General features: G+C 41.6%; 2 protein-coding genes across 3 annotated transcripts; both read left to right on the forward strand.

The window, feature by feature from the left end:
• The first annotated feature begins 1,472 nt into the window (after positions 1 to 1,472).
• Positions 1,473 to 9,004, forward strand: LOC139648767 (flavin-containing monooxygenase 5-like). The gene is made up of 9 exons (XM_071524999.1): positions 1,473 to 1,604; positions 2,891 to 3,079; positions 3,835 to 4,000; positions 4,196 to 4,338; positions 4,496 to 4,692; positions 4,800 to 4,935; positions 5,105 to 5,324; positions 7,727 to 7,799; positions 8,529 to 9,004. The coding sequence occupies exons 1-9, from the start codon at positions 1,473 to 1,475 to the stop codon at positions 8,911 to 8,913; spliced, it is 1,641 nt and encodes a 546-aa protein (XP_071381100.1). The 3' UTR covers positions 8,914 to 9,004.
• A 4,789-nt stretch (positions 9,005 to 13,793) lies between these two features.
• Positions 13,794 to 19,534, forward strand: LOC139648737 (flavin-containing monooxygenase 5-like). Of its 2 annotated transcripts, XM_071524955.1 has the most exons (11): positions 13,801 to 13,853; positions 14,022 to 14,136; positions 14,588 to 14,773; positions 14,967 to 15,155; positions 15,390 to 15,555; positions 16,650 to 16,792; positions 16,891 to 17,087; positions 17,269 to 17,416; positions 17,576 to 17,783; positions 17,893 to 17,965; positions 18,057 to 19,534. In XM_071524955.1, exons 3-11 carry the CDS (start codon positions 14,642 to 14,644, stop codon positions 18,469 to 18,471), a joined length of 1,671 nt encoding a protein of 556 aa, XP_071381056.1. In that variant the 5' UTR covers positions 13,801 to 13,853; positions 14,022 to 14,136; positions 14,588 to 14,641; the 3' UTR covers positions 18,472 to 19,534. The 2 variants fall into 2 exon arrangements, with proteins under 2 accessions (XP_071381057.1, XP_071381056.1); XM_071524956.1 differs by having other exon boundaries at positions 13,794 to 14,136; positions 14,627 to 14,773.
• Positions 19,535 to 22,465: the final 2,931 nt, after the last annotated feature.

Genomic DNA, 22,465 nt, shown 5'->3' on the forward strand with positions numbered 1-22,465 from the left:
CTTAAGAGTGGTGAGTCAGCATTTAGCTACCTTGGACCTAAACTGTGGAACTCCCTCCCAGATAAGTTAAGAGCCACTGATACACTCAGCAATTTCAAGAAACATCTTAAAACACATATTTTTACCATTGCTTTTAATTAGGTGATGGTAAATTGGTTTAGTATTTCGTGTTTTTTTTTTTTTTTTACTTACAGTATGTGTATTTAAATTTTTATCCTTCCTTGTCATTTTTACTATTGTTTTTATTGTTTTACTCCTTTTATTTCTTTGTTTTTATGCCTTTTTATTCTGTGAAGCACTTTGTAAACAGTCTTGTTAAAAGGTGCTATACAAATAAAGTTATTATTTATTATTTATCTGGAGTGGACCCCACCTCGCATTGCCTTTCTGAAAGTGGGTCCTACTAAACACCGCATACTACTGCATAATACCGCATACTACCGCATACAACCGCATACTACCAGACAGATGAGACACTTTTATAAGATAAAAGTATAGTTAAAATAAAATGTATAGTTGCATGTGGTAGTAGTATGCGGTATTATGTGGTTGTAGGCAGTGTTTAGTAGGACCCCTGAAAGTAGTGCAGAAAGGCATGGTAAGCGGGTGTAACATATAGGATAAATCTGCCAGATTAGCTAATAAGTTTAAAAACGTTTCAGTGATGAAGAGAGAGGATCGATAGACTATAGGTCTTCTCTGATTTCATTCTCCCTGCGTTGATTACTGCCGTGCCAAAAACGTAACGGGTGCCGCTTTCTCCAATTAAGTGCCTGATTTACGAAGACCAATATGCAAAGAAAGTCAGTCGCAATTTTCTAATTACAATACCTAAGACGCAACCATATTCTCACTACAGCTGAGCCAGAGGCCAGGAGATGAAGGGTGGCCACAAGTTTTGTCTGAGGTTCTGCTTCATTGACCTCCAAAACTAATGAGATTTTGATGTACAAATACAACAAAATAAATTGATAATATGATAAAATGAGGTAAAAAAAAAAAAAAAAAAAGGGAAAAATAAGTAATGTTTCATTTCAGTGTGACTTTAAAGTGAGGGTGAGCGAGTGAGAGTGTAGTGTGTGCATGTGTATTCAAGGAGAGAAGGAGGAAGAGAGAATTTGTGTGTTGAGGGAAAACTCCTTTTATCTTATAAAAGAGTCTCATCTGTCTGGAGCCTTAATCAATATAATTATCCTTGATTGACTCAAGCACCTTAACGACCTTGTTTCTACACAAGCCATTAACTCAAAGACAATGGGAGTATCCTTACCATGAATTGAAAGTCAGTCACACACTCAACGTAACACTGCCTCATTCATCACTGCAACAAGGTACACAAATTTTCCTGCTCCGCCTTTCTTCTTACCCCAGTTCCACCCCAAGTATGTTGGCTCTAATCCCGCCTCTATAACTCAGACCAAAAGTTGTCGTCAGAATAACCATCTCTCCTCTTTCTCTGCTTCACCTACAGCATGGCTCACAGGGTGGCAGTGATCGGTGCAGGGCCTTCTGGTCTGACCAGCATCAAGGCCTGTTTGGATGAAGGTCTGGAACCCACCTGCTTTGAGAGCAGCCATGACATTGGGGGTCTATGGAGATTTAAGGTGAGGGACACAGCTGTTAACTGAATACTGCCTTTTATCTGAGAAAGCGGGTCTGAAAATTATCTATAGGCTTGTATGTTCAAGCCTAGATGGGAATTGGGAATGAGCGTATTCTGTTTTTCACTGAATTTGTATACTATGCAAAAGTGCATTATATCAGTTTAATTCTTTGTGAACGTGGCCGTAAAACAAAAACTTTAAATTTCTGTTAGTATCTATATCATATTCCATTAACTTTGTGCATCTTATCCAGCGTCAAGTCTTCTATGTTCCAGAACAAGCAGTACTAAGGCTGATGAATACGCAGTGTTTGTGAGGCTCATCAACCTCCATGGTACTTGTGTGCACGGACCTAAAGTCCAGCACATTAGGTGGGCAATGTCTCCCATTATCTTGGTGATGTCCCATAAAGTAATGGCGTTGGGCACTCTTCCAAAACCAGTTCCACCCCCTGACACTGTGCACACCCATTCACATTAGCAAGTCCCCCTGTTCATATAATACATACATACAGTACATGCAACAGTGCAGTACTGCTACACTGTCTACCTCTGAGCATTGAGTGTAGCACTGTTTGCTACCAATTACATCTTTTATTGTTTGACTACTTTCAATCCTGATAACGAAAGTTGACTCATTGTACTTTTGCCTTTTAATGCAAGATGCTCTTCATACAAACATTAGTTAAATGCCTCTAATGGAATGAAGATTACTTTTGACCTGTTAGTTAAAAGATTATAGTGATTCCCTCCACATTCACTAGGAGAGGGAAAGTGTTTTGCAAGAAGCCTGGAGGGTGAACAACCCGTTCTCCTACATCTGCTCAAAGATTAAACCTGGGCCACCTCCTGGGCTCTGCTACAACCTGTTGGATGTGTATTGCCTATATAGATGCACCTGGGGCTATATAAGGTGTGTGCTGCAGTGTTACTGTATATGAAGTCAAATTGCTTATGCTCAAATGTGCCCTGTGTGTGATGAGCAATTTTGAGTGTCAGACTCAATTGATCAGTGCCACAATTTTAAGAGTGTAATTGAAATGTTTAAGTGTAGATGAATATTCCTACGATTCAAAGGCTATGAATCTGGCAGGTCATGGAAATATGATCTTTTAATAAAATGAGATGAATAGGCAAGTTATTTATGCTAAATTACAAGAACCCAAAAGGTGGTAGAGATGTGATTTATTTGGAAAAGTGGAATTTTAGGCAAAGCAGGAAAGACCACTGTGGGTCTATCACTTTATCTGTGTCTCTTTGTCTCTGTCTCACATTGTCTTTCTGTAGGAGGAGCCAGAGCCTGGAAGGGCCAACATCTATCATTCTGTGGTCATCAACAGTTCCAAAGAGATGATGTCATTCAGCGACTTCCCCCCTCCAGCTGAGCTCCCCAACAACATGCACCACTCCGAGGTGCTGCTCTACCTGCGCCTCTACGCTCAGGCCTTCAAACTGCTGCAGCACATACACTTCCAGGTTAGCGGCCATTAGGTTTGTTGTTTCAGGCAATAATCTTGGTTTATGTGTAGCGTAAAGGAGTAGGCCACCCCATGTTTATAACACAAGGAGATCTGTAGTCTCTGCTTAATGGAGATTCAGTCATTTATTCAACATGTTCCTAAATTGGGTTTTGTCAGTAATAGTAAGAATTATGATCAAAGCATCAAGGATATGGTGCAGAAAACAACCATTTTCAAAAATGCATTTCAATACTGACAAAGAACAGTGACCTCTGCTGCCCAAAGGCAATATTTCATCAAAATATACATTAGAACAGAGATTAAAACTGAAATGGTAATTTTATCATGAGGGAGTCTCATAAGGATAATGCAAATTTCTACATATTACATGCATACAAATATCGGTAAAATGTGAAAGTTCTGCCCACATTTGATTTTCCACCACTGAAGATATACTACAAAACATATTTTTAATGGGTTCAACAAATAAACAGCTTGATTTTTTAATAATATATAAGCTCTTGGTGGCTATCCCATCAACCCCCCCCCCCCCCCCCAATTATACTTTTTTTTTCACAATTATTTACAGAGAAACTGCTATCTGAATATATAGTCATTCTTCACCTTTACTGAACCATTATTTCTTGTAAACTACTTGGAATTCAGGGCCCAAACTCCGTATTTATTCATATGGTTCATATCAGATACATTGCTAGATATACAACAGTGTGTGTGCGTGTGTCTGTCTGTTTATGTGTCTGTCTGTTTTAGACAACCGTGGTCAGTGTGAGGCAGAGCCCAGACTTCTCCTTGACAGGCCAGTGGGAGGTGGAGACAGAGGGGAGAGAGAGCCAGAGGGAGACTCGTGTTTTTGATGCAGTGATAGTTTGTACCGGACACTACACCCAGCCTCATCTGCCGCTCAAAGACTTCCCAGGTACCAGGAATATAGATTTTATTTAATGTGTGGGAGGGACACGCTGTGGCTGCTGCTACACAACTCTAACTGAAGATCTGGACACCAAGAATAGTAATGATTCTGTCTTATGCCTGACAATAAATTATCCACAGAAATCATCAATATATGCAGTTATATGAGTGTTTTTTTGTTTTGTTTTTGATTCCGTTTCAGGTATTGAGAGCTTTGAAGGCAGGTATTTCCACAGCTGGGAATATCGCAACACTGAGGGTCTGCAGGGGAAAAGAGTGGTGGTGATTGGGATTGGGAATTCTGGAGGTGATATTGCTGTGGATATCAGTAGAGTTGCAGAGAAGGTACAGAAATTAATTACTTTTCTGAGCTGTTGTCTTTATTTCAAATCAAAGGACTGCTGCCTTGAATTTCTGCCTTTAAACAGATTCTAATGCTGAGGGTAAAAAATACTGACAAGCACATGGGTCTTCACCCTCTCTGTGCTGATCTGATCTGCAGGTGTACCTCAGTACCAGGAGTGGGGCCTGGGTCACCGGCCGTGTAGGACAGGGTGGGCTCCCAGGTGACCTGGTGGGGACTTCCCGATTGGATATGATGCTACAGAGGCTCCGCCCCTCATGGAGTGCCAGGATGGTGGAGAAGAACGTGAACCAAGCATTTGACCACAGACTGTATGGCCTGAAACCAAAACATGGGTAACAAAATCATATAAAGGAAGATGTTTTTCCCCCAGACATATCAGTCATGCATCTTTTACTTTGTACCAATCTTGTGGCTCACTTCCACACTGTCCTCTTTGCAGTTTTTTTGCACAGATCCCAGTAGTGAATGACGAGCTGCCAAGTCGGATCCTCTCAGGTCGTGTTCAGGTGAAGCCAAACGTGAAGGAGTTTTGTGGTTCCAGTGTGGTCTTTGTTGATGGGAGCATCATAGACAAGGTGTGTATTAGTACTGTAACCATTCTTAGACATTGGGTCAACAGCTAAATCTGATGAGGAAAATATTATTGCATTGAAGGTATTGTGCTACGACAGCATACATTTATTAGACTAATTGTCCAATGTTTGTGTTCTTGTTATCTTTGAGTTTTATGCTTGTGTGATCCAGGTGGATGTAGTGGTGTTTGCCACAGGGTACAACTACAGCTTCCCCTTCCTGCCGTCAGCTCTGCAGGCGAAGTGTGGTTACAGGCTGCGTCTCTACCAGCATGTGTTCCCTCCAGGTCTGTCCCAGCCCACCCTGGCAGTGGTGGGCTTCATCCATGCCCTTGGCGCTATCAACCCTCTGGCTGAGATGCAGGCCCGCTGGGCCACCAGAGTATTTAAGGGTAAACTACACCACAGAAACTTTCAGTTTTATAGATAAGTATGATGTAGGTTCTTTGAGAACATACTTTGCCTTGATGGTCAAGAGAGAAAGACCCTCGGCATTTATCAATACACAGGATCTGATGTAGCTATCGTTTGTTCTGTTTGGGTGAGTGCCTACATAGAAACTTAGCTTGGATATTAGAGGAAGAAGGCAGGTGAGCGTGGGAATGTCATATTTCATTAAATTAGGCCGATGACACATTGAGAAGAGTACATGACCTGTGCAGGCGTCCCAGAACCACCCTCCTACACACCTGCTCTCAACACTAATCAGAATAACTTTTTTAGACCTTTTTAATGCCAGTTAAAATAACATTTAAGACCAATTTCATCCCCACATAAGTCTTAAAGGATAAGGCCGGTGTTTTTTAATGCATTGCTTACCATCAACAAATCCTATGAAAATAATAATAATAAAATCAACAATGCGTTTGCTCTACTCCCGTTACTTTCTGACTTCCCACGTACCGTTTTTAGCCGTCAACCCAGAAGTAATTGGCTAAAAACCTTGAAATACAGCTCACAAAGACATAGTTTCAATTTTAAAAATCGCTAACTGTTACCACGAAGTCAGACTGTTGTAGTTATTACCAAATCAAATGGGAACAAATTCTTCATTACGCCGGGGACTATTTTCGGTGCTACGGAACTACTTTCCTGAGATCACAAATGTGTTTACAGCCGTCTTGTTAAGTTGTTTGAGGAAAAAGTCGGCTGGCCCGGTGCATCGTGATGATGAAATATGCTGCCCAGAGCAACGGCATGGCTCTTTGACGTGTTTTTAATCGTTTTTTTAATACAATGGAGTTCTATGGCTGCTGGGACATGGCTTCATTGGGCACCGGCTACATGGACAAGACATATACTGTATATTGTGATGGGCGGGAAGTGAACCGCTCCCTCATGGTTTCTCCACCCACCCCAATGATTACCTCCATTGCAACAGTGAATGCTAGAGGGTAGATTGTGCACCCTGCCATGAGGTGCTGGCTTTAACCACATTCCAATGACATTTTGTACATTTTGTGGGCAAGTCAAAACTTGCCCGCAGAGGAATATGTAGGACTGAGTCGATGTCTAGGTATAGAAATACAACATAAAGATCTCTCTTCTGTTGTCTGGCTGATTGAATTTGCTCCCAGATCATGCTCATGTATTCTAAACACCCTAAGGTGCCTGGTATAACAACTTCTGTAGGTATGTGTTACGACCCCTAAATGGTGTCTAGGGTGCCAAGGGGTAACATAAACATCCAGGAGAAAGGGAGCAAAACAGGGATAAAGTGAACAAAAGATAATTTATTTTACCAACGGCTCGTTCAGTAGGTCAAGGAAGTTTTTGAAGGCTTCAGGGTGGCCATGGCCAAAATAAACAAAAAAACCCAAACTGCCTAGAAACAAAAATAGCTAAACAGGGTTAAACAAAAAGTACAATTCTAAACTCCCTGACTGACCAAAACAGGAAAGAAGGGGGGAGTAAAACAACGGCAGCACAATATGAGCCAGCAAAGAAACACAAACAAACAGTTTACAAACAGTGGCGGCCCCAGAAATTTTTCATAGGGGTGGCTAAATCGGGTCACTAAAAATCTTGGGGTGGCACACCAAAACCAAAAGCCATAACTGAATTTCAGGAGTTCTATTATGCTGTTGTAGACTATAGGCTAGTTGAAAACTATGTCAATATGAGAGTTAAGGAATCGCATACTGATATACTTTGGTTTCTTATTTTACAGTTAATGTTACTAATTATCTGATGTGCATAGACTAATAATATGCACATCAGGAGCACGGCGGGAGAGGGGGTGAAAATACAGGAGAAACCCGGGAAAAACGGGCCGCTCAGCTGCGGCTGTCCATGAGGCAGACTGTCATCTGGCAGTGCACTGTGCAGCAGCAGGCCGGGGGAGGGGTCGGAGTGTGATGCATGATTTAAATGAATAGTACCTAATGTAAAATATCAGATAGAATCATATTATGCATATGCGACTAGCGAGGGGGGGCCAGCGATTGTATCAGGGTGGCCGTGGCCCCCCCTGGCCACCCCTTGGTGGCGCCATTGTATACAAATGTCAAAACAGTGAATAGTAACCACTGCAACATGCGCACACACATGAACTGAGGGGACGGCTATCAAGTGGCCAAGTGGCAGTGACTGGAGCTTCTCTCCGACTTTTATACTGGTCCTGATTACCAACAAGCTCCAGGTGAGGCCACCTCACAACCAATCACTGAGTCAAAGGGGGCGGGTCTGAAATAGAGAGAGACAGACAGCAACACACCCCAAACCATGGCCAGGATCTGGCATAAGCCGTAACAGTATGCCTCTGTGTATTTTAATTCACTTGAATTTCCCCCAGGTTTAACGACACTTCCCTCAGAGGAGGCCATGTTACAGGACATTGAGAAAGCCACAGCAACCATGCATCAGAGGTAGGCAATGATTATCATGTTGAATTGTAAGTTGTTCAATTCACATGATCTGTATTAACCTCTTGAGATGACTGGAAATAAGCCTCTGCACTGCACCAAAGTGCAGTTTGCATTATACACTCCAGCAAATAATGGCCATTGCCATGAGGAAAACACGACCCTGAGCATTCATTGTCAAGAACTGATTTAATGTGTAATTACTTTTGAGGGTTTTCTTGTTGATGTTGCTGTATGTTTCCTATGTACTCGTCTGAAAATCCATTGGCTCACTCTTATATTCAAAAGAGACTACTTGGTCTGACGCCCCCCCATCTGACTAATTTGTTACAAAACTCTTCCTGTAACAGTTGGTCTGCTCATCACATCCTGCTGAATGTCCCCAGAGTTAAAGCTTTCCTTGGCTACTCCTCATTCTAGTTTGCTGCTCCCAGTGAATGGAATGAGTTGCAAAAGTCTCTCTCTGCCTTCTTTACTGTTGTTGCATTACTGATTTTATTAGGTTTTCTGTTGCCTTCTGCAAATGACTAGCCTTCTTATCTTGCCTCCCTTTTGTTATTATTATTTTCTTCTTACCTTTCCTCTAATTCCCCATCAAGTGTCAAAATGGGGCCTCTTGCTAGGCCGTCATTGTAAACAAGAATTTGTTCTTAACTGACCTGCCTGTTTAAATAAAGTGTGTGTGTGTGTGTGTGTGTGTGTGTGTGTGTGTGTGCACGCATCTTCCCCTAGGTTTGCCTGCTCTGAACGCAGCCCCCTCCAGGTGGACTACATTCCTTACCGGGACTCTCTGGCAAAGCGGTTGGGGGTTCAACCCAACATCCTGCGGCTCTTACTGACGGACCCCAGGCTCGGACTGCAGGTGTTTCTGGGTCCCTGCACCCCATACCAGTACCGTCTGACCGGGCCGGGCCAATGGGCCGGAGCCCGTCAGGCCATCCTCACTCAATGGGAGCGGGTGGTTCAGCCTTTCAGGACCAGAGTGGTACCAGAACCAGAGACGAGGCCGTCTTCTAGACTGAGCCTGATGCTGGCTGTCTCAGGTGTTGTGCTGCTGTGCTGCTCCCTCTACAATAAACACAGCCTCTGCTCTTTCCTCTCTCCTCCCCCACTCTGATGAGGTGGTGATAGAGGGGGCAGCTGAGCAACACATACAGCAGAGTTTCTAATAGAATAGTTTCAGAATGTTGTAGTTTGAGAGTGTTGTACATTTTTTCCCAGACTATCTTAAATGAAAATACTTTTTTAAAAATGTACTGATGTTTAACCAACTGGCTTGACTATTTATTGAGGAAATAAAGATTTTTAAATAAATACATCAAAGCCTATGTGGAATTTAAAAAAAAAAAAAAAAATGGTGTGCATGGGGAGAGTGCTGCTAAACCAACCTAGCACTTCTAGGAAACTCGGAGGAGGAGACACAGTGCAAGCTACTGGTTTCTACTGACAACTGTTCATTTGACAAACATCTGCATAACTGATCCGCTTTGGGGTGTTTTTTTTGTTTTTGTTTTAAATATAATAGGATACATAAAATAGATTTTGGACAACAAGTATAAGGTAACACTTCTCAGAATCCTATCTTTATTGGAGTCGCACCCATTTGATTCATTGAATTGCAGAATTTGCTGCAAAAAACTCAAAGCAGAGGTTACACAGTCTTTTCAAATACGGCCATGATGTTGTAGTTTACCATAGTTAAGGCCCGGACCTAAAATATTTGATTAGCATAATCCCCCTCATTCCAGCCGCTGTGATTCATCACATCCAGCTATTCGCATTAGGTAAGACAGTGGTTTGTTTGCTTACAGCTGCAGTCTTGAGACAAATCTTCAAATGCACAAACTTAATTATGTTTGAGCATTTGTTTCATTGGAAGATGGTCCTACAGTAAAACAATAAATATACATTGTAAACGTAAAGCTACTCCATGTTAAATAAAAGAATAATTATTCTGAGATAATTGGTTTAATAAGTGGCTACGTTCATACTGGGTTATTGTGTGAAAGATGGCCATTGGTTTAAAATACAGTCCTGATAATATTGGTGTTGTGCCTACATGTGTTACTACATCTTGTGTTATGGCCAGCACACATCTTGTTGCGCCATGTGATGTAATAAGGAACATCAGCTGAAAAAAAATGATTTTTCTATTTTCATATAGAACTGAATAACTTTAGCCTATGTCTTCTAGTTTGCATGTTAACAACATTGGATACAATGAAACCTATGATCAAAATAGCCATCCTTGTGCATTCCCTCATTGTGCTAATGTCTAGTTTTCCTCCAAAGTTAGCTTTACTTTTCAGGAAAGGACTTTACTGCAATTGAGACTCTCAAATTCACTTTTACAGCTAGAATGCAATAGAAAATTGCTCACAGAATATTTTTGATACTGTAGCAGTGATCTGGATAGCTATGTAGGTGCCTTACAAGTGTGCCTTGCAGGAAATGAAAATAGCTTTCAAGGCCTTAACATTTGTCCCCAATGAGTTCATTTCCTGCATTAGGGCTGTTATTAATTAATTTGTTCCCTTGGCATTTTATGGGTCTTACTGTTGTTCTGCCATTGTCTACAACACTGTTGAGAGTTTGTTCTCCAGTACAGATATTTCTTAGCTTCTTCTTGAGAACATACATATATATATGTGTATATATATATATATAGATATATATATATGTGTATATGTGTGTATGTGTATGTATTTATGTTCTCAAGAAGAAGCTTGAGAACATACGTTTATGTATATAAACATATATATATATATATATATATATATATATATATACTGTATATATATATATATATATATACACACATATGAGGTCCCGGAACACCAAGTGGTTGGTGTTCCTGCGAGTCGGTGTGGAGGGAAAAGGCTTCGGAGCATATCAAGACAATTGCGCATTGGAGGCACGGTGGTGCTCAGTGCAGCCATATAACTTACTGTAGACCTAACAGCCTAAACATTACTAAATGACCGACTATATGACCTTAGAGCTCCGACTACTGGGGACCTATAACAATATTTGATTATTGAATAGGCTACATAATGCTAATTAAGTCCCACAGTTAAATATGCGGGCAATTGCACGTTATGTTGAGTGTCCAGAAATAATTGGTAATAACATGAGAATTGGTTGACATGAAGGGCTGTAAGCCCCACATTGATGTGGGCATTTCAAAACCAGCGCGGCCCAGCTGAGTGTCACATTTAGGTCGGTTTCCTTGTTTGGCCCAGCTACCTGCACTCGTACTGACTGATCTTTGGGGACTTCATTTATTATTAGAGGCCACAGGATCCATTGGAGGATGCCATGCTAGTAAATGCAGGCCTTGAACTTAAGTAGAAGCCCTGATTTGTCTACTCCTACCAGCCACCACTGTAGTTCCTGACTCATTGCCCAGATGCAGTGTTCTCTGGGGGGCAGTCGAAGGTCTTGCCCTGGCTTTTCTGCTGCTTAACAGCAGAAATGGATTAAACAAGCTGCTGGGCTCTCCTCCAACAGAGGAACAATGCTTTGTAGGTTGAACTGGGGCTGGTCAGGAGTCAAAGACAGCTCCATTTGTGCTGCAGTGATTTATTACTGCATAATAACTCAAATTCCTCATGCTCAATTCTAATGGACAGATTGCAAAATGCAAGAATTGTTATTCACAGACACATTCACAGGGCCTTTATTATTGTAGTGCAAATGTCCTCTGAACTCCAGATCACAGTGAGACCTGTTATATATGACTCAGCACCATGAGCAAATAATTTTAGACAAAGAGTATGAGTCTATCTCACACTTTATCTCCTGCACATTGTCCCTCTCTAGGAGGAGCCGGTCAGAGAGCAGCACCACCCAGAGGTGCTGCTCTACCTGCATCTCTGCCACACTCAGGCCTTCAAACTGTTGCAACACTTTCACTTCTAGGTGAGAAGTCAATAACAGTCTAATCCTGTCTGTCATATGAGGCAATATTCTGCGTCTATAACTGGTTCTTATGCAGCATACTTTGCCACCCCATAATGCAAGGAGAGCCATACTTAATGGACATTGGACACTGTGACGGCCAGTAGGAGGTGGAGACAGAGGGGAAAGAGAGCCAGAGGGAGACTCATGTCAGTGTTACAGCTGTAGTGCTTGGGGGAATAATTCTAGTTTTGTCCCATATCTGTCACTGTTTGGGTCTAAGTTATGTTCCAAGTTGAGGCTGTAGTGATAAAAATGTGTTTTAATCATGATAAAATCATTACTTCTAAAACATTTGGACAGCGTTTGGACCATGCTAATTTCAATTTCCCATTTTATCTAGCACTGGTGTTAATTTCCTTGCTGTGTTGGTGCACCCCTGCTAAATGAATACAAAGGAAACACTGCATGTTTTTGATGCAGTGATAATTTGTACTGGACACTTCACCCAGCCTCATCTGCCAGTCAGACTTCCCAAAAACCACGAGTGCAGGTTTCGTTTTGACTTTACCTTTATACATTACTTGCGTAAATACAGTAAGTCCAACTTCAATTAAATATTGTCAAATAAAGGTAAAGAGATAAAACATGATAGTTTGACTGAACCAATCTCCAAATATATTGATTGCATTTTATGGCCCATAGTGGTTGGATTGCCATCCTGTTTGAAGTATTGGGGGTATTTCTTTGATCATCTGTTTAAGGTAAAGATTAACCAAGATGATTCTGATCTCATTGATTACCTTAGATGTGATGTCTCAATACACCAGTGTTCCCCTTGAGCCTTGTTGTTCTTCGTTTTTTAAACAATATTTTTTATTTAATATTTATTTTGATTTTTCATGAAATTTTACATCACATTAACAACCAATGTACAACAAGGTCACCTTTACTGTGACACCCCCCCCCCCCCCCCCCCCCCCCACACACACACACACACACACACACAACTCCCACCTCCATTAATAAAATAGAATCAATTAAAACACAATAAAATGCAAAATAAACATACAATAGAATGGACTGAATTAAACACAATAAATAAATTAAACTTGAAGTTAAACACCGTGTTTTTTAAGTATGGGTTTTCTTTTCATACATTATCTAGTTATTCATGCTGCATAAGTTTATTCCCAAAGTCACCATGTCTTAGAAAGAACATAAAAGGCTTCCAAATATCATTAAATACATTGAGTTTACCTCTCAATATATGTGGTATTTTTCCATAGCCATATAATGAGTCATATTTTTTATCCAGGCACCAATGTCAGGCAGTTTAGGGCAGGCAGTGGCTTTACTTGTAAAACACTCATGTCAATTAGTTTGTATTCTTTCTTTTATGTAGGTCAAGAGGGTCCGGGCCTAAGATGAGAACTTTTGGATCCATGGGAATCCTTACAGACTAAATGTCTTCTAACATCGAGATCACCTCCTGCCAAAATGTCTTAATTGTATCACACTCCCATACACAATATTGTAAACATATCCCACTGAACTTCACTACATTAGAAGCAGCAGTCTGGGATATTTCTATTATATTCATGCAGTTTGACAGGAGTCAAGTAAGTATGCATCAGTTGAGAGTCGCTCTTGACCAGAAACTAGAAACCACACCATCTCCCACCTTTTTGTTGGATTTGGTATGTTTACTATTTCCTCTGTGAAAATGGATTTTACCCTAAAAAAAAAGAAGTGCAGCAATGGGTTTTGTTTTTCCTCCAGACTGCTGGTGTGTTCATGGGTTATCTCGAACATTATTTATCTGTAATCCCTTTTCTCTGCATATATTGCTGTGGAAATGCTATACTACTGACGACTTTCTTGTATCCATCTATTAAATTCTAGAGATTCCTGAGATTAGTCAGAGTGCAGTTTCATTCTTGGACACTAGTGTGCGCCTGCCATCTGGTTCTCTATATAAGAAGCCTACATGCAAAAAAACATGTTCACACAAAGAGACACACCCCACCCCTCTTAAAAGGAACTTCCATATTCCCAGTAGCTCATGTTAAATATGATCTGTATGGATCCTATAGGCCTTTGACTTGGACTCCAAAACTAGATGAGATGAGGCCATTCCACATATTTCATCTCTAGGTGGCTTCCCTTTGTTGTTTATAAACGAGAGTAGATACAGAATTTTGGAGAAGATAAACAGCTTGCATTTTTTTTGTCTCCAATTCCGCATTGCTTATAATTGCTTCATTTATTGTGGGAACAGCATTATGCTTAGGCTACTATCTGATAAGTTTTTTTTCCGTCCAGTCAAACAAGGCCATGACGTTGCAGTGAACCAAAGGTCAGTTTACTGTCCCTTATTCCGCCCACTGCCTTGACTTGTGCAACACGAACAAGTTTCTTCTTCGCATTTTCGCAACAGGTAAGACAGACAATTATCATCTGCAGCTGCAACCTGTAGGAATATCCGCAATGCACGTAGATACGATCGATCATAACATTTTGCATAGATGTAAGATAGAGACTTTTAAGAATTACAGTTGTGCAGACAGACAGAGCGACGCCATGAAAAACTCAGTTGGCCATAAACAGTTAAATAGTGTGTTCGTACCGTAAACAGTTGAAAGCGACAGTAAACATTACGCTATAAGCATTAAAGTTGACGGTTGGTCGCGATATAACGTTGATAAAAAAAAAACACACCGTATCTGATATCATGTAGGGCTAAAACTCGAGTATAACTAGTTACATATTAACTTGTGTGCTCGATTCTACTAGTTCATGCAAGGTAACTGGATTAATGTCAACATGAAAAGCAGATCTTGGTGATGACTAACTTCTGTTGCTCCATTCATGCACCCCTGTGTTATTAGAGAAGCCATTTTCAGACTAAGCTGGACCGTCCTGTGCAGGACTAACGCTAAAGCATGACCCGGCGTGTGGCAGTGGTTGGAGGGGGCAGTTCAGGTCTGGCCTGTATCAAGAGCTGTCTGGATGAGGGGCTGGAGCCTGTCTGCTTCGAGAGCAGTGATGACATCGGCGGCCTGTGGAGGTTTAAGGTGGGTCACACTCTGCAGGGTGCAGGTCCCTTCCCTTACTGTCTCCTTTCATCTCCATCAACCGAGCCAATATGGGAGACTCAAACAGGTGGTAACATTACATATCCCAAGGAGTTACACTCTGAACCAACTGGATATTTAATAAATAATGTTGAAGTTAATGTTTTTTCTCCTCCTGGCTGTCCTATCCCAGGAGAACCCAGAGCCAGACAGAGCCAGCATCTACCACTCTGTCATCATCAACACCTCCAAGGAGATGATGTGTTTCAGTGACTTCCCCATCCCCGCACACTTCCCCAACTACATGCACAACTCCCTCATCATGGACTACTTTCGAATGTATGCCGATCGCTTCCAGCTCACCAAGCACATACGCTTCAATGTAAGAATTAAGAGTTTTTGTATCCTTGAAATAATGTATCATTTTCACCTCAATCTCAGATGTGAAATGTCACTGAGTTCGGCATGACTGAAGGATATGCCAAGCTAAGAACATAGGAAAAGGGATGCTATTATGTTAAAACCCACTTAATTGAACTTAACAGAGTTAGGGATAAGAAACCTGTGCTGGCTTGTGTTCTGTAATCAGCTCTCTTTCTGCCTCTCTGTTTCTCAGACCAAAGTCTTGCAGGTGAAGCAGAGATCTGATTTCTCTTGTTCAGGCCAGTGGGATGTTGAGACAGAGAACAGGGATGGAAAGAAGGAGCAACACATTTTTGATGCTGTGATGATCTGTATCGGACACCACTGTCACCCCAACATGCCTCTCCATGATTTCCCAGGTACCACACTTGTAGTAGAACCTGTTGTAGAACACTATGGAGAGAAATTATGTTCTTTAAGAATCAACTTTTCCCACATGAAGGCAAGACCACTCCCATTTTCATATCTATGTGGTTGCATAATGTCAAGGTGAGGTAGCCACCACCCAAAGAGAAAACTGAATGTCAGTATTGTGGTCTCAACCTTGCCCCATATGTCATCTTAATCTGGTTTAATCCCTATATGAAATCCTTTTATGAAATCATAATAGCTGGGTTAAACCAGGATCCTGTATGAAACTTAACTCAGGTTAATAAACAAGTCATAGACACTGGAGGATTTTTTTTTTACATTTATGCTTTATAGACAGTACAGTTGAGTGAGACAGGGAAAGGGGAAGAGAAAGGGGGATGACGTGACAAATAGGGGTGGGAATCACAGAGTAACTCACGATACAATACTATCACAATATGTTGCCCACGATAACGATGGTATCACGATACAGCGATTCTGCGATACTCGATATATTGCAAGACAATTAATCTACGATACATCACGATATCTGTGTAACTGAAGAAGAAAAAATACCCCTAAAAAGGCAAAAAGCAGGAACTGTGGTGCCTCTCTGATTTGCTTTCCCCCGCTGTCCGCCATTTTCCCCTCTGTGAGTTATTCGTCTTCTTCACCGCAAGTTAGTTAACTTCCGTTCACTTTACCCTCATTCATTTGATAAGCGCCACCGCAAGGAGTCATTAAGTAGTGACTCTGGTAAGTCAAAATGGTAACAGGCTTAATGCGGGGGAATCCGTTTAGAGCGCCCGCATGTTTTAATAAAAATATTGGCGCCACTGTATTGATAACGTATCCCAAGAGGAAGTATGACGATATGTTCCAGTATCGATATTTTGTCCCACCCCTAGAGACAAAGGTCGAAGGCCAGATTCAAACCCAGGCCCCAGCCTCCCCAGGGCTCAAGTGAATTTCTTAAATGTCACTAATCCAGATTTTTTTCTTTACAAATCTAAATCACCCACTGCAGTATCGAACCTGTAATGAAACTAAAAACCTGGCAGCAGATGCGTCTAATGGTCACAACTCTGTGTCTATCTTTCAGGCATTGACACATTCAAGGGAAAGTACTTCCACAGTCGGGACTACAAGACTCCTGAGGAGTGGAGGAACAAAAAGGTTGTAGTGATTGGAATAGGAAACTCTGGAGGAGACATAGCTGTGGAACTGAGCAGAGTCACCAAGCAGGTTGGTGTCACATATGGATCCTCAGAGGCACACAAGACTCTAATCTTAACCATATTCAAGTACTGGCATTACTGACTCCCCATGTCTTCTCTCCCCAGCTTTACCTGAGCACTCGGAGGGGAGCCTGGGTTCTGAACCGAGTTGGAGACAACGGCTTGCCCCTGGATATGATCTTCAACAGGGGGGTGAATTTTCTGCAGAACATGCTTCCCTTTGGTTTATTCTGCAGCCTGGGAGAGAGTCAGCTCAACAAAAGATTCAACCACAGTCTGTACAATCTGAAGCCAAAACACAGGTAGTTTTATCTATTTCTGGCCATTTCTTGCTGTGTTATTCAAATAGCTGCATGTGATTTCTTTTATTTAAAAATGAATAAAAAAATTAGAAAAAATGAAAAATTTATAAAAATAGCATGCATCAAATTGTAGTATCATTACTTATCAATGTGTTAAAATGAATCTGAATTTGAATCTCAGGTTGTTCAGCCAGCATCCCACAATTAATGATGAGCTGCCCAACCGCATCCTATCTGGAACAGTTCAGGTGAAACCCAACATCCGCAGATTTCAAGGATCCAACGTGGAGTTTGAGGATGGGAGTGTTGTGGAAGATATCGACTTAGTGGTAGGTGTAATCGTAACAAGTGTGCACACGCACACACACACACACACACACACACACACACACACACACACACACTTAACCCTAACCCTTTACACACACTTTCATTGGACAGCAGTGACATGCAGTAGCATGTTAATGAGATGACTCCCTCTCTTGCAGGTATTTGCCACAGGTTACAGCTTTTCCTTTCCATTCCTTGCCTCACATGTGCTGTCAGCGTCTGGGAACAAATCAACACTGTACAAGTATGTTTTCCCCCCTGAGTTGGACCGCCCCACGCTGGCTATCATTGGGCTAGTGCAGCCACTGGGAGCCATTATGCCAATCTCTGAGATGCAGGCCAGATGGGCCACACGTGTCTTTAAAGGTGACACGTGCTTTAAAATTGGAACTTTTTCATATTATCCTTCACAGAAATACTTGAGGTTGAAGTAGGGCATTTACTCAATTGTCAACTCTGTTCTCATTACACACAGGTTGTAACAAGCTTCCTTCAATGGCTGCCATGCTGAAGGATGTTCAGTGCAAGCGGGAGAGCATGGCTGCAAGGTACTGCAGTGGATTTATTCAATTGAATGATTGTTTATTTAGGATCTAAAAGATACCAAGTCAACATGTTTGGCTCTGGACTCTTTCTCAGGTATGTTACCAGCCAGAGACACACCATCCAGGTTGACTATATCAGCTACATGGATGAGATATCAGAGCAGATCGGGGTTCGACCCAGCATCCTGAGGCTGCTACTGACGGATCCCAGGCTGGGACTGAGTGTGATCCTGGGTCCCTGCACTCCATACCAGTATCGTCTTAGAGGGCCAGGAAAGTGGGCTGGGGCCCGTCAGGCCATCCTCACTCAATGGGAGAGAGTGGCCCAACCCATGAAGACCAGACCGTCTGATCAGCCCGAGCCCAAACGCTCCTTTATGTTGCCTCTGATTCTGTCGGCCGCTGCCCTGGGCCTGGCTGCCTATTTCAGCAGGAGCAGCCTGCCAGCCTTCCTACAAGAGCCCAGTACACTGCTGGACTGGATGAAGGTCTACCTGCCTGCACAGTGATCTGCAATTAAAGCACATCAGCTTATGACTGTATCATATATGGCTGACTTGCTTTCAGGCTCTTTTAATAATTAACATACTAATCATTAGTATACAGTTTCTTCAACATTATTACTTCAGTATTCTTCTACATTATCCCCATCTGAATGGATATAAACCAAGATACAATGATGCCACCTAATGGAGGCTTCAGAGTGCAGCTGATGCACTGCTTGAAAAAGCTCTCTTTCCTTCCTCCTCGCCCATTCTGCAGATGCCCTCAATAAATATTGTAAGTCGCTTTGGACAATAGCTTCTGCTTAATAACATAATGTAAATGTAATTTAAACTGCATGATTGAAGTATGTAAATACTAAGATGGTGGTGGAGGGAACAACTAAGCAATACCTATGCTAAAACAAAGTGGTTTCAAACAGAGTATAAAATAGGCCAAAATATGTGCTTGGGGCACATACACATCTAGCAGTAACATCAGGTACCTGCAGTGGTTTGAGGGCTATACATATTTTACCTTTCCACAAATAAGTCATTTAGAAAAATGTAGAAGACACTTTAAGCTCAGTAAGAGCACCATAAGAAGAATTTGATGACCCTTTTTTCTTCCTTTTTTGTGATTTTCTATTCTCAGTCTATTTAGTTGGCTAAGAAATGTTTGTTCATCTATTGACAGTGCTTACTGTGCTATACACAGCATTGATATGACTGTGTTTTTGAGGATGTGCTTGAGGATGAGTGTATAGATCTACTGTTCCAGTGCAATTATACCAGAAAGCAAGGTTTCCACTTATCAATTAATTCAATATGGAATGTAATAATGAACAGGCATTGAAAGTGTAATGTTGTTACTGATGAAACTGAATTACAGTTAGCCAGGTTTGAGCTCTATACACACACATCCGCGCACACAGGCTTACAATTAACTAGCCAACCTTGCATGATATATTTTTTTTCTCTCTTGATAGATCACAATCTGCTGCACAAGACAGTTGTAAACAGTTGTAGTAAGCTTGGAATAGTTTTCAGACTATAACAACTTTTTGACTGCCTTTCAATAAAGTCTCTTCCAGTGTTGTATTATTGTGTAAGATTACCTGTTTAGAAACCTTTACCACCACTTCTACCTTTTACCCGGGTCATTACTTTGGTATGAAAGGGGCTACAGTTTTATTCCAAGCATAAAGTCAGCATAAGCTTTGTTATGTGATGACTGCTGTAAGCAAGGAAATTTGTGTATCCGGTCAGCTGCAAGTGTGTAATTGTGTGATGTGTAAGTTATAGGGCCACACATTTCTTGTTTAGGGCCACCAAGACTCCATTGCTGAGTCCATTGCTGACAAAATGCATCACCTGCTTCGTCAAACTGCGGTTGATGGAATAGTTCACCCAAAAATAAAAATTCTGTCATCATCTACTCACCCTCATGCCAAATGAAACACAGGTGAAATTTGTTAGTCCATATAACACACAGGGAGGTTGCCAGCACAACTTTGTAGCAGCCTTCTCCAAAACAACTGAAGTCAATGGGGACCTGCTATGGAGTTGTGCTCCCTGTGTGTTATATGGATAAACTTCACCTGTGTTTCAATTGGCATGAGGGTGAGTAGATGATGACAGAATTTTCATTTTTGGGTGAACTATTCCTTTAACTGTACTGCCATAGAATCGAAGCAACATCAGAGCAGGAGGGGACTGGAGAGTCGTACTTTAATGTGGATCACATTTCATTCAGTTACACACTACATGTAGAGTTCTAGGTTTCCTTATGTTGCATTGAACCAGTTATATGAATCTGAAATATTCAAAGGAAGCAGGATATCGGACATCCTTGTCTCACTTGTTTTTTGATTGAGAATCCACCAGAAGTGCTGGAATGTAGCATTACAGAGCTGTTGGTGTCTTCATAAAACATTTGAATTACCCGTAGGAAATCATGACCAAAGCAAAAGCGGTCAAGAGTGAAATAGAAAGCTGTGTTCTGTAGTGTCACATGCGTTATAAAAGTCCAGACAGAGAATCAGTGCTTCAGACTTTATGAAATGTGCATAATCCAGATATAATATGTGCCTAATATCACAGCTTATGTGTCTTTTTGACATGAATCCTGTCTGAGTTTAATTTATAACTTGGTTCAAATTACTATTTAACCTGTTGGTACAGACTAAATCGAGGGGTTTATAGTCAATGTTTAAGATGTACTGTTAATGCTTAAAGTTAGTGCAAACATTTATAACCTGTTCACTAGCCTATAGCCTACATACTGACACCAAGACACTGGTTCCTTATTCTTGGTTTAAAGGAGTGAAGTGTCAGATTGGCTGTATCTAAATGTGCGCACTGCAGACTTGTGGACTGAACCCTTGCAGACTATGGTTTTAGATCAGCATGAATCCATGAGTTTGCAAGGGTGCAGGCTTGCGACTCTGCATAAAAAGCTGCTAATGGGGCCTTACGTCTTATCATCATATCCGTAGTGCAATGACCAGTAGGAAATCTCACTAGTAAATTCTGTAAGATAGCAGAAGTCCACATAGAGTCCCCCAAAAGTCTGCGTGAGAGCCCTTACAGACTTGATTCATTTTGGTAAGGGACAGCCCAAACCCCTCTTGGACTTCACAGGAACGTGCCACAAAGTCAGCAAGTCCAGGGAAGTCTGGACTTTTGGATTCAGCAACTGACTGACTGACCTGACTTTTCCGTCCCTGCAGCCATGCTGCTACGCGTCATGAGAAAATAGGTTCACATCGCAAACTGAAGAAAATAGACACCCCACCCCTCTTAAAAGGCACTTCCATATTCTCAGGTCCTAGTGGGGTCCCAGGGGCCTTTGACATGGAGGCCAAAACTATGTAGGCTATAGAAATTCCCAGACCGAGCACATCCTAAACAATGGCAAGATTAAGTCATATTTCTGTAGCATCTCTAGGTGGCTTCCCTTCCCTTGTGTAGAAATTCGATAGTCGATAAACAGATTTTGGAGAAAACATACATCCACTTTGAACTCCTATTCAACACTGCAGAGTAGCATTCATTTATTGTGGAATCAGCAATGCATAGCCAAGCCACTATCTGATCACAAATTAGTTTTCCATCCAGTCGAACAAAGACCATGATAGTGAGCCAAAGGTTTACTGTTATATTTGTACTAGCACCGCCGCACCGTATCAGATATGTAGGTCTGAAATGTCCGTCAAAATGCGACCACATCTTGCTACATATTAACTTATATGTGCTGTTTTCTACCAGTTCATGCAAGGACAAAGGTCAATGGAGTAAACATGAACCAAGTCACTGCTGTAATCAAAATACAGTCCATAAAAGGAGAAAGCAGATCTTAGTGATGACTAACTTCTTAGTTGGCCTACTGCTCCACGCATGCCTTTGTTATTAGACAAGACATTTTCAGACTGAGCCGGACCGTCCTGTGCAGGGCTAAAGCTAAAGCATGACCCGGCGTGTGGCAGTGGTTGGAGGGGGCAGTTCAGGGGGCAGTTCAGGTCAGAGTGCAGTTTCATTCTTGGACACTAGTATGCGCCTGCCATCTGGTTCTCTGTCCACCACATTATATAAGCAGCCTACATGCAAAAAAACATGTTCACACCCCAGAAAAGAGACACACCCCACCCCTCTTAAAAGGAACTTCCATATTCCCAGTAGCTCATGTTAAATATGATCTGTATGGATCCTATAGGCCTTTGACTTGGACTCCAAAACTAGATGAGATGAGGCCATTCATTCCACATATTTCTATAGCATCGCTAGGTGGCTTCCCTTTGTTGTTTATAAACGAGAGTAGATACAGAAACAGATTTTGGAGAAGATATACAGCTTGTATTTTTTGTCTCCAATTCAGCATTGCTTAACCTGCATTTATTGTGGGAACAGCATGATTACTATCTGATCAGTTATTTTTCGTCCAGTCAAACAAGGCCATGACGTTGCAGTGAGCTAAAGGTCAGTTTACCGTCCCTTATTCCGCCCACTGCCTGGACTTGTG

This window comes from Centroberyx affinis, unplaced genomic scaffold (assembly GCF_046629955.1).
Source record: "Centroberyx affinis isolate AG114_WGS23_722 - 3 ecotype Tasmania unplaced genomic scaffold, CSIRO-AGI_Caff_v1 ptg001253l_1, whole genome shotgun sequence".
NCBI lineage: Eukaryota > Metazoa > Chordata > Actinopteri > Beryciformes > Berycidae > Centroberyx > Centroberyx affinis.